The 14067-nt window shown below is 36.9% G+C and overlaps 1 protein-coding gene across 2 annotated transcripts; it reads left to right on the top strand.

The window, feature by feature from the left end:
- Positions 1–978: 978 nt before the first annotated feature.
- Positions 979–13577, top strand: idh3b (isocitrate dehydrogenase (NAD(+)) 3 non-catalytic subunit beta). 2 transcript variants are annotated; one of them, XM_038295514.1, is made up of 11 exons: positions 979–1090; positions 4356–4529; positions 4633–4753; positions 5555–5615; positions 5704–5836; positions 5949–6082; positions 6178–6280; positions 6489–6635; positions 9082–9176; positions 9261–9321; positions 13236–13577. In XM_038295514.1, the coding sequence occupies exons 1-11, from the start codon at positions 1049–1051 to the stop codon at positions 13311–13313; spliced, it is 1149 nt and encodes a 382-aa protein (XP_038151442.1). In that variant the 5' UTR covers positions 979–1048; the 3' UTR covers positions 13314–13577. The 2 variants fall into 2 exon arrangements, with proteins under 2 accessions (XP_038151442.1, XP_038151433.1); XM_038295505.1 differs by lacking the exon at positions 13236–13577 and adding an exon at positions 11217–12461.
- Positions 13578–14067: the final 490 nt, after the last annotated feature.

The following is a 14067-nucleotide window of genomic DNA, read 5'->3' as shown; positions in this document are numbered from 1 at the left end:
GGCTGGGGAGAGGGAAGTCTGGGCTTCCCTTAAGCTGCTGCCCCCGCGACCCGACCCTGGATAAGCGGAGGAAGATGGATGGATGGATGAATGTAGGTTAGGAAATTGCTGAGTGTAAAATGTTGTTTCAGTGATATACTATACATTTTCAGGACAGTTGCTTTGGTGTTTTCTTCCTAAAAGATAGGATAGGATAATCAACCCTAAAGGACATATAACATAAAGTTTGTCCCGGTCACCAAGGTCAGCAGAAATAAGATTTTGTGTTGCATTTTTATTAAAGTTACCCATTTAAAGTTAAATGTCTGTCTTTGTGTAGTACATTTTGGTGAAAAGACTATCTAAAATTCTTTACATACATACATATATATATATATATATATATATATATATATATATATATATATATATATATATATATATATATATATATATATATATATATATATATATATATATATAGAGAGAGAGAGAGAGAGAGAGAGAGAGAGAGAAAGAGAGAGAGAGATAGAAGTCTGTGTGCATTATGTGTAAAAGGAAATATTTTAAATGCAGATATGTATCTGTCTCCTATTTTAATTTTGTAATTCGTTTTTCTGACAATTTTGTTAACATTTTATTCTTCTATGAGTAATTTAACACTACTTCTGTGTTTCAGTTGTGTACTCTAAAATGTTAGAAGTTAGAATCATGTCTGAAATCATTCTACTGGGTAGAATCAGTTTGAAACACAGATAGCCTATTTGTAGGTTCATTATTATTTTTCATTTATCAATTATCTTTTTTTCCCTGTACAATATAAAATCTATCATTTACGTGTAAATTTCATGCTGCACACGAGAAGCAGTTGAAGAGCTCTATCGTGGTTCTATCTCTCCTATTTTCAGAGATGTACCATATGCAGCAAATCATACATATTTAATGATGTCAAATATCGTCCTAAAACATGTTGTTCCGTCTATGTCCTCTTGGGGGCAGAGTTACGTCTTGGTCTGTGGCGCTGCAATAGCGCCAGAGAAGAAGAAGTCATCCAGCTTCTCCTGGAACTATGGCGGCCGCCTTGAGAGGAACGTTAGTAACATTGGCCAAGGTGAGTGCAGACGCTGCTGACTAAATTACAGGGCTTTTACATCTGTTAGAATGAGTAGCTGAGGTTTATTTCTAACGCAGGTGATAAGTTTGTTTTAACTGTTTAAAGTAACGGTCTGAAACGATGACTTGAGCCATGTGTGTCAGAAGTTACTGCTAACCAAGAGACTGAAACAAAAACAAAAAAAAAACATCAATTAGGATAAAAAAAACGAATTCTTGTCATTTTTTGGTCGACAGAGTAGAACTGAATCTACCTGTGTCTCCAAGTTATCAAAATTATATTAGTGCTTCTGGTAAACTTGGTAAGATGATGTATATGTCAGTTATCATTTAAGTAGTCTAGTTGTGGGTAAATGGCCTGAGAACATTATTTCTCTGTTTTAATTTGCAATAGTCAAAGGTTTTCAGACTGTATCGGGCTTGTACTTCAAAGGCACTGCATGACCACACCCTGCATCCAGATACCGACCACAGAGCCCTTTTATTCGGATAGCATGTCTTTTATCAATTTATCTTTAAAGTGGGCAGCATCCCATAAATGACTCAAAGCATCTGATCACTGAGGCTTTCGCCTGTTTAACTGTGTTGATCCGAATGACAGCCTGGGTGAAGAAACTATGGCAGGTGGTTTATGCAAAGAAAGCCTCAACAGTTTTTCATCCAGGATATGTGGGATCAGCAAAGATGCTTTTTTTCCCCAACTGACCAAAGACCTGTTTGAGGTGCTGGATGGAGGGGTTTTCATTCCTGTTGATCCTCCTGTGTCTTATGGTTTGGACCTGTCCTGTTTGGTGTCAAACCACTTGGAGTCAAACCACTCATTGATGGAAAAACACAGACCTGACTAAATGATGCCAGAATAGACGCACACAGCATCTCCTGTGGAAGGTTACTTGCAGGTGTTGATTGTTTATATAGAGACTAAAGGTGCCATCCAGCCTCACCTCCTGCTGTTTATCAGGAGGCTGTCAAACCTCTGGCAGGTTGAAGTGGGTACTCTGAGCTTGGTAAACTTCTGAGGCTGAGCTAAAGTCCACAATCAGGATTCTTGAATATAGCCCTGGATAGAATATCTGGTGCAGGATGAAGTGTGCTCCCAAACTGACTGGATCATCTGCCAACCTATTTGCTCATTATGCTGAGGTAAACAGTAATCTAGAGGCGTCCAAATTTTTTTTGTCACGTTCACCAAATAAAATTATCTAAAATTATACTGGGATTTGTTTATGTAGTTGTTTTGTGTTTGTTTTTTTCACCTGCTCAACAAAACATTAAGCAGGTAATCAAGTCGAGATTGAAAAGGGATATCTAAAACACTTCTTTTGAGTTTGTTGGGGGGGGGATAGTTCTGTCTACTCAGCAAAAAGAACTGGGTATGTTTTACTCTTACTTTAAACCTTTGCTGTATTTCAACAAGTTTAATAGATTAATTAAAACCAGATTTGTATTTTGCAAACTCTGTATTTGAGTAAAAGTCTTCATAAATATATGTCATGCTTTTTTCTGTTAAATTGAATTGGATACAATGCAAAAAGTCTGAGTATGAATTATTTTACGTTATTATGGATAGAATATTATATCAAATCCCTTTATTGTCCCACAATGGGGAAATGCCGTCGTTTAAAGCAGCAAACAGATTATAGAAAAAAAATGGGGTGGTCTCTGTAGTATTCTCTTTAGCACAGTAACATGTTGGGGAGGTGCGGCATAGTTATTTTAAGCGACATGCACCCTAAACTAACTCTTAAAAACTGACACAATCAGTGGCATATGTAAGGATTTTAATCTCTAGGATGTTTTTATTGTAAAAAATTGATTTTTTTTTGTTGACATTTTAAGTTTTTAATACTTTAAGATAACTAAGTCTTGGTGATTTAAAAAAATTAGAATTACTTGTAGAATTTTGACTACAACTGTACAACTGTTGGCATTTTTTTAACTCTAAAACAGAATATTGTCTGCAGCTGCTAGTTATATAAAACGGTAAATTCATATGTATGCAAACTGATCAATTTTGCATTTATTCTGTAATCATACGTAATTTATAGTGCTGTCAAAATTATCGCGTTATTAACGCGTTAACGCGAGGCCATTTTAACGGCGATAATTTTTTTAACGTGAGATTAACGCTATGTGGTTTTATGGTACAATTTTCCAAGTACATCCCGCTGCAGCCTGCGGGAAGGCGGGGCTTTTTTCCCCCAGTCTATGCATTTTCCATAGGCTTCGAGAGCGGAGCTCCTCAAGGAAAAAAGACGCTCATACACTGGGTAGCGCTAGTGCCTTTTCTTAAAGCCCCACCACCAACAAACAAGTTGAGTGTCTGGTAACTAGTAGCAACCTGAAATATGCTGAGAAAACAGATTACTGAGGTGAAATGGAATCTGCTACGGCACTCTTGCTGTCTGTGTACGCCACAGGTCGGTATCGTGTGTGTGTGTGTGTGGGTGGGTGTGTCTGTGTGTGGGTGGGTGGGTGGGTGTGTGTGTGTTCTCATTTTTGTTAAGAGGCTGAAAAGTAACTTTCTAGAGCATAGACTACCTCCATCTAGTGATGTCGGTCTATTGATTTTGATGTATTGATTGAAAATTGTTCATTATTATCTTGGTTAATTAACATCTAATGTTAACTGTACTACATTTTATAGCAGTAGGGTAAAATGCTTGTCTTTGTTCAAAAGACTGTATTAACTGTAAAGACTGTCTTTTACATCAGCCTGTTTTCAGGGCTTTTTTTTTTGGCTACATATTTGTTATTTTTTGCTACATGCCTCCCCATCTTCTTGCCATATGTTTCTATGGCATAAATCAGTGTCTGTTACCTGTTTTCATTTTAAAAAAAGAACATTGGCACAAACCTAGCCTGTATGTATTTTTTGTATGTCATCGAGAGTATTTAAATGATTTTCAATCAGAAAAAAAATTTGCGATTAAAATGCGATTAATCGCGAGTTAACTCAGGCATTGATGCGATTAATCGAGATTAAAAAAATTTAATCGATTGACAGCACTAGTAATTTATTGTCAGTATTGTCTGCTGTTTCGCAACAATGTCTGTCATGTAAGAACTTCATATTTCTAAAGTAGAATACAGAAAGATTCTTGGAGTAAGGGTCTGCTTTAAACACACTTTGTTTCACCTTGGAAGATCCCAGGGTTTGTTTGTTTTTCGACAATGTTCTGAAATTTGAAACTTTGATAGAAGAAAATGAAAACAACTTGTGATTTTTCTGCTTTAACTTTGAGCTTGTTGACATTTCTCAGGGCTTGGGAGGTGTCCGCCTGCATCAGCTGGCCACTCGACCACTAAGTGTCTCAGCAAGTCTTTGTGGAGCTGAAACCCCACTAGCCCGCGCTGATGGTATCTTCAAAGTCACCATGGTTCCAGGGGATGGAGTAGGACCTGAGCTGATGACCTCGGTCAAGGATGTCTTTAAGGTACTCTTAGCGAGTCATGATCCCTTCTCTCCTGGTTGCACACAATATGAGATCAAAGCCATGATGAATGATTTATTTATTACATCATTATATTTAATTTAAGGCAGGTGACATCCCTGTTGAATTTGAAGAGTTCCATCTCAGTGAAGTCCAGAACATGGCCAATGAGGAGAAATTAGAGGAAGTGTTGACCTCAATGAAAAACAACAGAGTGGCCATTAAAGGTACGGTCACTTTTAATATGGGATCCAAAATGTGTCCTTAAAAAAGAGGTTTCTAATTTCTGCTGAAGTATGGGTTTTGATTAGAATATATTTTATATCTGGATAAGTACAGAGATGTTTTGCTTGGTTTTGTTTCCTGCTTTTGTTTAAAAGCTCCATTTAAATGACATGTCATTTTTTTAATTGGGAAGTGGAACAGAAATATAAATCGTTTAAAGTCTGAGGGGATCCTACCCAAAGGTTTGCTAATTTAAACTCTTGCAAACCTGCAAGTATTTTCACCAGAGTCTGATGCGCTCAGATATCTTCATTCCTGTCGTCTGTAATCCAGCTGCAGGCCCAGTTGTTAAGTGTAGAATAATCAGGTTTTTCACTGTTAAAACAAAAGCTGTTCTGATGTGTGTCCCCAGCTTAAGTTTAATTTTCTTCCTCTCCTTAAAAAAACCCTTTTATATATTTGAGATATAGTAGTTACTAATTTTTGTGATGATCAATTGTATTTCCAGTAGCTGGTTTTGAGTTCAATCAGTTTTCCTCACATATTTAGAATGGAAACATATTTATGAAATATTTTTAAACAATAGTTATGTTTTTATAAAGGGAGATGTTTACAATTGTGCAACTTTTTTATGTGGGAGAGGATGCAGCAAATGCAAAATATAATTTCAGTGGTTAGAAATGTCAATATTTTTGTCATCCCTCCATCTGAGTTCACACCTTTAAATAAATATCGACTAACTTCATAATTTAACATAAGCAATTATCCTTTGTAAATATATACCTATATATTTGGTCCACTAGGAAAGATTCACACACCAATGGAGTACAAAGGAGAGTTGGCATCTTTTGAAATGAAACTAAGGTAATTAAAGGAAAGCTAAAAAAAACAAATAACTGCTTGTGCTATGTTGGAATTTAGCTGTTTAATTTTTTTAAATATATTTTCCCAGGCGTAAACTGGACCTGTTTGCTAATGTGGTCCATGTGAACAGCCTGCCGGGCTACAGCACTCGCCACAACAACCTGGACCTCGTCATCATTCGTGAGCAGACTGAGGGGGAGTACAGCTCCCTGGAGCATGAGGTAAACGCCTCCCATCAGGACTTGTGCATTTAAAATTCACTGCCCTTTTTTTTGCTTTTAGTCCTATTTTCTCTCTATCCTATTAAAATCATCACTGTGGAACTGCTCATAGAGTGTTCCAGGTGTGATCGAATGTTTGAAGATCATCACCAGGGAGAAGTCACGGCGCATCGCTAAGTTTGCCTTCGACTACGCCACTAAGAAGGGTCGAAACAAGGTCACAGCAGTTCACAAAGCAAATATCATGTGAGGGTATTTCTAGGACATAAATGTTAGAACTTGAGGAATCGTGATCATAATTTGTATGACGATGATGCTGATGCCCATCCTTATCTTTCCAGGAAATTGGGGGATGGCTTATTTCTGCAGAGCTGTGCGGAGGTGGCAGAGCTGTACCCTAAAATCAAATATGAGACCATAATCATTGATAACTGCTGCATGCAGGTATTTAAAGCTTTTAGATTTCACCCTACTGTATTCAATATGAGTTTGTTTCTACCTCCTCAAATTATTGCAGTACTGCTGTTGCTTATTTCAGTGAAAGTAAAATTACCGGTATCTTATCTTTACAGTTGTTCTTTTTTTACTCTTTCTTTCTTCTTTTTCTTTCTGTTTCATATTTAATCCACTAATTTCTTGTATTTTACTCCAGCTGGTCCAAAACCCTTACCAGTTTGACGTCCTGGTCATGCCCAACCTTTATGGGAATATCATTGATAACCTGGCAGCAGGTCTGGTTGGCGGAGCCGGAGTCGTCCCAGGGGAAAGCTACAGTGCAGAATACGCTGTTTTTGAAACAGTGAGTTTAATGAATCTGATCCTTTGTTTGATGCATATCAGTTTCAAAGCTTGGCCAGTCCTTCATAATATGAACACAGTACAAGGGAAAACCAAACATTTGATTTAAACTTTACAATGCATCTGTGTCACTAGGTGAAATAAAAGTGAGGAGAACCATGACAGGTAATGTGTAGGAAGCAGTTGTTAGGTCATTTAAAAAATAAAAAAAAATTGCATGTGTGTAGTAGTGAATTATTACAAAATGAAATGATACCCTCTATGTTATATAAACTTCAAGTCTCTGATCGTTATTCTTTAAATGTTGGACAGGGGTTGCCTTATGGCATCTCTGAACTAAACGAATAAATGTAAATGTGCCCAAAAACAGAAAGTAAAAACTGCAGAAGATGACAGTTGAGGACGGAGTCTGCTACTGTAAATTAAGCATTTTATCTTTTCTTGCGCCACGTGATCTAAAAGGGTCATGAAGGGAGGTCATGGCCTAGTGGTTAGAGCAGTGCACTTGTGCTGAGAAAGGTGCAAGTACCCGGTTCGATCCCCACAGCCGGCACTGGCTCTCTGAGCAAAACCCACACTGCTCCTTGGGCACCGGACAATGGCATCCCACTGCTCCCCAGGGGGATGGGTTAAATGCAAAGAGTGAATTTCCCCATTGTGGCACAATAAAGTTTTATTTTACTCAACTCTTTGAATTGGTGTCAATCACGCATGTGTTTGGTTATTAGACTCGAAGCCAGGATTTATGAAAAAAGTAAAAAAAGACATCACAGACTTCTTTAAAAGTCAAAGTATAATGTATAATGCTACGTTCAGACCGCGACCGATGGAGCAGTAAAAAGGCAGCTGCTGTTTCATTTTTGATGCTTGCACACATTAAGGTCCAACGCACCTCAAATGCATCTTTGACGCTCCTGAAGGGCTTCCAATAAAGTGTGTACTTCTGCTGCTCCTGTGTTCAATAGCAGTGGGAGGCTTTGATATATTTGCTGTTATAAGTTTGTAAAAAGTAATTTTAATATGTTTTTAAGTGCAACCTTTCAGTTCACCTGAAAACTTCATCTCTAAATTCAGTTCATCAAGATTACGATCCTGCCTTCAAATATTATTTAGCTGTGGACCAGCACAAAACCCCCATACACAGGTAGTGCGCTGTCACTAGAAAACACCTCAACAGCTGCTTCTATCCTGGTCCCTTCTTGGTTGTTTTCCACTACTGTTCCTGGCAGCTGAAAGGAGATGTTAGCCGTTTTATGTACGTAATCCAAACTGCAGGCCCCAGAATAATAAAAGCAAACATATTTTTCAGAACATATTAAGTTAATTTAGGCATCAATAAACTTTCAGGGGAGTGATAATAGAGATCTGCATCAGCATCACTGTGTCTGTCTCCCTTCCAGCTCCCAGATCAGCTTCTCTGATTGGTTGATGTGGCACGTAAAGCAGCAAAAGTTTAATTTTGCTGCGCCTTAATGCGCGTAAACAATTCACTTTGCATGTAAAGCAGCTGCTTCTAATTCTTCAGCATATGTAATGTAAGTTACATTCAAAGAACTGTGTAACACACCCCTACCAAAACACATTCACTGGCTCCATAAAGCAGCAGATCCACTTCAGGATCATCTGCCGCATTTTAAGGTTTTCAGTAACCTTGTAAAGTAAACTGGTTTTATTAAAAGTGCTGATAAATAAAATGTATTACTGTTATATATTATTATCATAAAAATGCAAAAAACTACAATATGTGAATGTGATTTTATATATCAAAGCTCATAATAACTAAAACAGTGTTTTTAATCTACATTGATTGCTGTTCCCCAACAAAAAAGATGTTTAAAACAAAGGTGTTTAACTTGTATATAGTAGTTATATAAAAAAAAAGTACCTTACCTCCCTCCACACACACACACTTCTGAAATCTAAATTTCGTCTATGTTTGCATCAAATACAAAGGAAAATAGTGAATTTGCTTAATTACTTTTTTTTTTCTTCAAGCATTTTGATTCCAAAGACAAAAAACTGGAGATATGATAAGAGAAAAAGCATATTGTAAATGAAAATCTCTCTAAATGATAGGCTATTAATATGTCCATATACACTGTGTTAAATCTGACTTGATAAAGGTGTATCCTTCTGTGATAGGCCCTCAACATTTTATGAGAAAAATGGTCATGAATGTATAGTACATTTTTTCTCATTGTTTGGGTTTTAATGGATAAAGTGCATTAAACAGCCTAAAGTTCACTTCTTTTTGTAGAGGACAGAACGTGTCATTGTGGTAAAAGTTTGAAACATCTGAGTTTAGTAGGAAGGGATCTGATTGTCTTAATGAAAGGGACATTTTTAAGTGTCAGTGTTGTTTGGATTAAGGCAGAGGAAACAGAGGAAAACATTTTTAGAGCTAAATGCTTCACAGGTTTCTTTATTTCCTGCCTGTTTTCTTTCAGGGAGCTCGACACCCCTTTGCACAAGCAGTGGGAAGAAACATTGCCAACCCCACAGCAATGCTCCTCAGTGCTGCAAACATGCTGAAACACCTAAAGTGAGACTTTTAATCTGTTTATGAACAATTCCCTTTGAGAGATAACACTGGTTGCCTTTTAACTGGTATCGTATTCTTCTTCAGCCTGGAGTACCACTCTCAAATGATATCAGAAGCTGTCAAGAGGGTCATCAAACAAGGAAAGGTAACAGTCTTTTATATTGAGTGTGAAGTTTGAATGTTTTATGCTTATTAATGGATGCATTGTCACTGAAAATGCTAACACCCTGAACACAGGGCACTTGTCTGCATCCTGGGAGAGTAATAACACTGGGAGGTACAGATGAATGTGGATGTCTGCACATCCATACCGATGTTCTTTAAATAACATGCTTACTATGCTCTTATTTGCAGATCAGTACCTGAAAACGTTTCGCCAAACATGCAGACGCTACATAAAATGCTGCTTCTTATAAAATCAAATAATTTTGTTTGGGTTTTTTTTTTTACCAACGCTAAACATAAAGACTTAGTTTTTAAGTCTTTATGTGGCTGCATATGAAGTGTAATGTTAGCATTTCTTGGTCTCAGAATGAGGAAACCTTCCTAACAACAAGTATTGGAGAGCCTTTGATGTATTGGCGTGTGTCCTAGGCTTGTGGCATTTCTGTGCTGCTTAGTTTTTAATATTGTTTTTAATATAGCATGTATAGTTTTGTCCTCTTAACTAGTTTGCTTTTGTAAAAAGGTTTGTAAATAACCTTTTTACACTGTGTTCTTGTTAAAATAGCCTCTTTCAAGTCACACATTCCATTGGTCATCTATAGGCTACTGGTAGGTAGTATAGCTACCAGTATACTCTGACCTAAATAAAGGAAATATAGAAAAATACATGATTTATGAATAAAATAGCACCTTTTTAGTTATGCCTCCAGTTATGTTCAACCCCATAAACTATCTTTTGTTGGTTATGATTTTTAAAGTGGATATTTTACAGTTCGGTTTAGAATACTTTTGGTAAGATGTTCTTAAAGACCTTTTGGTAATTTATCAGCCTATAGGTTGTTACTATGATTTGGCATCAGTTTATAGCAGCATTACCATAAAATAGGTCACAATTGTTAGATTTGATCACTCATCTGGGATATCTTTGTTTTTACTGAGTAGTAATTGAGTGTTTTTAATCACCATGTTGCCTGGGAGCCCTTTAATACCTCCACTGTATGGGTACTGGCTACACATGTGTACTCTCCCAGTGGAGAGTTATAAGTTACAATACTGTAGTATTATAACTTAGAATCCAGTAAAACAAAAGAGATGTCTGGGGACAAACTCTTTAAATAACACTTCATAATTTATATTTATTAAATAACCATGAGACATGACAACAGATTTTGATAGAATTTTTACTCGAATTTTGATATTTTTACTCAGGGTTACAGAAGGCAGCTGATTACTAACCGTGCTCTCTTCTCGTGAAAGATCACAAATCACAATTAAAGAAGAATTTTATAGAACTCCAGCATGCTAAATCTTTACATCATACATGTTAGCAGATGAAGAGACATCTTGCTCCAGTCTCATCAAATGATTACAGTGTTTCAGATACAAAGGACTCGCTGTCAAAAATTATCCACTCTGTCCGTGCACCCATTTCATTCTCCAATCTCTGCTATGCACAATTTGTAATGAGCATGATAACTATATATCTGGACAGAGAACCTGTCCTAATAAGATAAGCTACCTGGCAAAACATTGGTTCTGACACACAACAGGCAGGTAAAATTAGGGATTAACAGTATCACACATCATTAATAATATTCTTGACTGTGCAATGGGGGTGGGAACTATGATGTGAAAGGGGCAAAATGACTCAAAGACAACAATTAAATTGGATGAACTCGACCTGCACCAAATGGATCCCTACCAACTCCAGTCTGCTGTTTGTAGTTAGATATTTCTTAAAGCATTACAGCCTATAAAAAGCTGCCTGGAAGTCATGTTTTCTCCTATCCACTTCTTCTCCTTCTGTCCCCTTCTCTCCCTCTACCCTGCTGACGTGTTTGTGTTGTTTGTACACATGTTTTGTGCACATCCCAGGTTCGAACACGAGACCTTGGAGGGTACTGCACCACTGGCGACTTTGTGCATGCAGTTGTGGAGAACCTGCGTCACCGACCCGCTCAATAAGACCCCCCCCTTCCACACTCCTCACTCATGTTGCCCCAGATGTGGACCATGATCCTAACATGACCCGAGGACATGTTAAGACTGAACCCCCCCACTCCTCTCCATGTTGTATCCCATATGTGTTTCGCTGCTTTGACATTAGTGGCCTCCAATGTTTCTACTTCATGTATTTGTGATTGAGCTGGTGTAAAAGCAGTGATTAGTGACCCATTTTGTGAAAGAAAATACACAGTTGCAGCTTTCCATCCCACATTTTGGTCCTCTGTTTTCTCTCCCTGCTTACTGTCCATTTACCTCCATAGTCACCGGCTCTTTTTTGTCTTCATTTGAAAATTGATCATCAAGATTAGCGATTCTGGGTTAAACTAATGTGTAATTTAAATGGGACCTAAATGCTACTTTGCAGTCTTATATATTTTAAATTTCAGCTATTTAATCGTTTCATAACTAGACATAAACGAGATCACTATATGAATTCTTTTTTTTTTGTTCTTTTAAGTATTTAAATGCCTGGAAAAGTTCTAGATTAAATATTTAGTTTTTCCACCCCTGATGAAGATAAATATTTTGATTTTAGGAATTAATTCCAATCTATGAGGGAAAGAATTGGTTTCAAATTATAACCTAATTTAAACGTTTTAGTATTTGGTTTATTTGAGTTTCAACAGCAGAAATGCTAAATTGACGTTCAGAAAAAAAAAAAATCCATAGAAATGAATACCAAGAGCTTTTTCAGAGCTTTTGACTTCTAATCGACTTTAAAGGAGATTTTTTTAAACTGGGCTTTTGGTTCACAAACTGATCTTAATCAAATCATTAAAGAAAGAAGCCTGACATGGCAGGAGTCTAAAAAAATTTATTATGATTTTTATCCTGATTTGTCCAATTTATCATAAAACATATCCTACTTAAATATTTTATAGCTGGGTGTGCTATAAAATGTGTAGTCTGCGGTTTAGATGGAAATTATGGTGACTTCTGTTCTAACAGTTCAACATTATGGGGAATGTGTGTGGAGGGGATTTCTTTCAGTGCTTTTCTCTAATTGTAATCAATATTGTAGATTGGAAAGGCGGAATTAAATCAAAGCTCAGTTATTTATTAGGCATAAATATCACACTGTAAAGCAACAACCAAATAAAGTATTTAAAAGCAGAAAATGTTCCTGTTGATCTATTTAAAAACTGTTTCCTCAGTTTTAACTGTTGTTACCGATAAGATTCTGTTTTCAGATTTCCTGCCACATGAAACGGATAGATTTTTATTTAAACAAAATTCTAAATTGATTCTTATCAAGGCTTTTAAAGCTTCACAAATCTGCAAAAAAAAATTATTATTTTTTTTTTTTTACACCATGGCACTTCAGTTCATATAGAAGTTAAACAGGCATTGTAGAATGCTTTTATCACAATCCTTAATTTTGCATCTCATTGTGTATGTCTCCTTTTTTCATTTTATTTTGTCAGCATTTATCAACCCCAGCACAGGAGGCGTGGAGAAAATGACACCACCATGGAAACACACTTGTTTACTTAAAAGGAAAATTAGAGAAGCAGTTAAACTGAACACTTATGTTTTTGGACAATGGAAGCCAAAGTGTCGGACTTTCAAAGACATCAAGCTGGTAGCTTGTCTTTAACCCTTTTGCTGCAGAGCAGCAATGTAAAGAAAGGGTCAATAATCATCTAAATTAGTAAAAGTACTTAAAATACATCAACCTGTTTTACAGCTTTGTCAGCTACCTACATCTCCAGATCAAGAAAATACAGAAGTGCTGTTTTCCTCACAGCAATGTTACTTGCCCTGCTAAGCTTGTTCTCCATGTCCTTTTATTAAAGGCTCTTTAATATGCAGGCAGTGATGCTGTATGTGGACATGTGCTGCAGCAGCTGTGCATATGGTAACACGCTGTCCTTATGTTTGCAACAGGTGCGCACCGGAGACCTGGGGGGCTATGCGACAAGTGATGAGTTCACCCGGGCTGTCATTGCTAACCTGCCAGTCTGAGCTTTCTTAAAGCAGACCTGTCAGCTGCTGTGACACACATCCTTTATTATTTTTTTTGGTCATGGTGACCATGCACTGTTTCCCCAATGTATTACATAACCTCAAAACGAGGATGATCTGCAGCAATGATTTTAAAAATATGGTTTGTTATCAACATAAGACTTGTGAAGGCTTATACACCGCACCTTTGCTTCTTGATTGTGTAAAACTGTAATGGCTTCGCTTCTGTTCCTTAAGCAGCAGTAAAAAAAACACGGATGTGTACTTCATATTATTTATTACATTTTTTTTTTATTGCTTTATCTATGAAAAGATGCGAATAAAATATGAGATATAACAACTAGAGTGTGAAGCAGCTGCATGTCTCTTCGTGAAGAGCTGATGCAGTATTCAGTGGTATTAAAACTTAATCAGCTGTGGGTGGTTTAGGCAGCATGTGTTACCTTAGAGCAGGAGCGACAAGAACTTACTTATTCCTTGTGTCCAGGCAGATCAGGTGGAAAAGGGGAAATCTGGCATGTATGAGTCATCCGAGAGTTTGTTAGTCACATGTGAGCGTTGGGTTATGTTACAGGATCTCTTCAGGATTGACTAGATTTATTACTTAGTAACAGTCGGAGAAATTCACAGGGCTTCCAATTATTGATCAGCAATATTTTTGATGTGTAAACTATTTAAACCTTCCAACTACAAAAAAAAAAATTCTTATTTTCGATTTAAGACTTTAAATTAAAAGCTTTTAAAGCAAAAAAAA

Source organism: Cyprinodon tularosa, unplaced genomic scaffold, assembly GCF_016077235.1.
Source record: "Cyprinodon tularosa strain WSP-4 unplaced genomic scaffold, ASM1607723v1 ctg11, whole genome shotgun sequence".
Classification (NCBI taxonomy): Eukaryota; Metazoa; Chordata; class Actinopteri; order Cyprinodontiformes; family Cyprinodontidae; genus Cyprinodon; species Cyprinodon tularosa.
Note: the sequence above shows the minus strand (reverse complement) of the source record. Positions and strands in the feature narration are given on the sequence as shown.

Excerpts from the sequence above, each read along its gene's own strand:
- idh3b (XM_038295505.1), top strand. The coding sequence starts at position 1,049 with ATGGCGGCCGCCTTGAGAGGAACGTTAGTAACATTGGCCAAG. Across the intron at positions 1,091-4,355 it reads CGTTAGTAACATTGGCCAAG|GGCTTGGGAGGTGTCCGCCT; the intron begins GTGAGTGCAGAC and ends GACATTTCTCAG. Across the intron at positions 9,177-9,260 it reads AACATGCTGAAACACCTAAA|CCTGGAGTACCACTCTCAAA; the intron begins GTGAGACTTTTA and ends ATTCTTCTTCAG.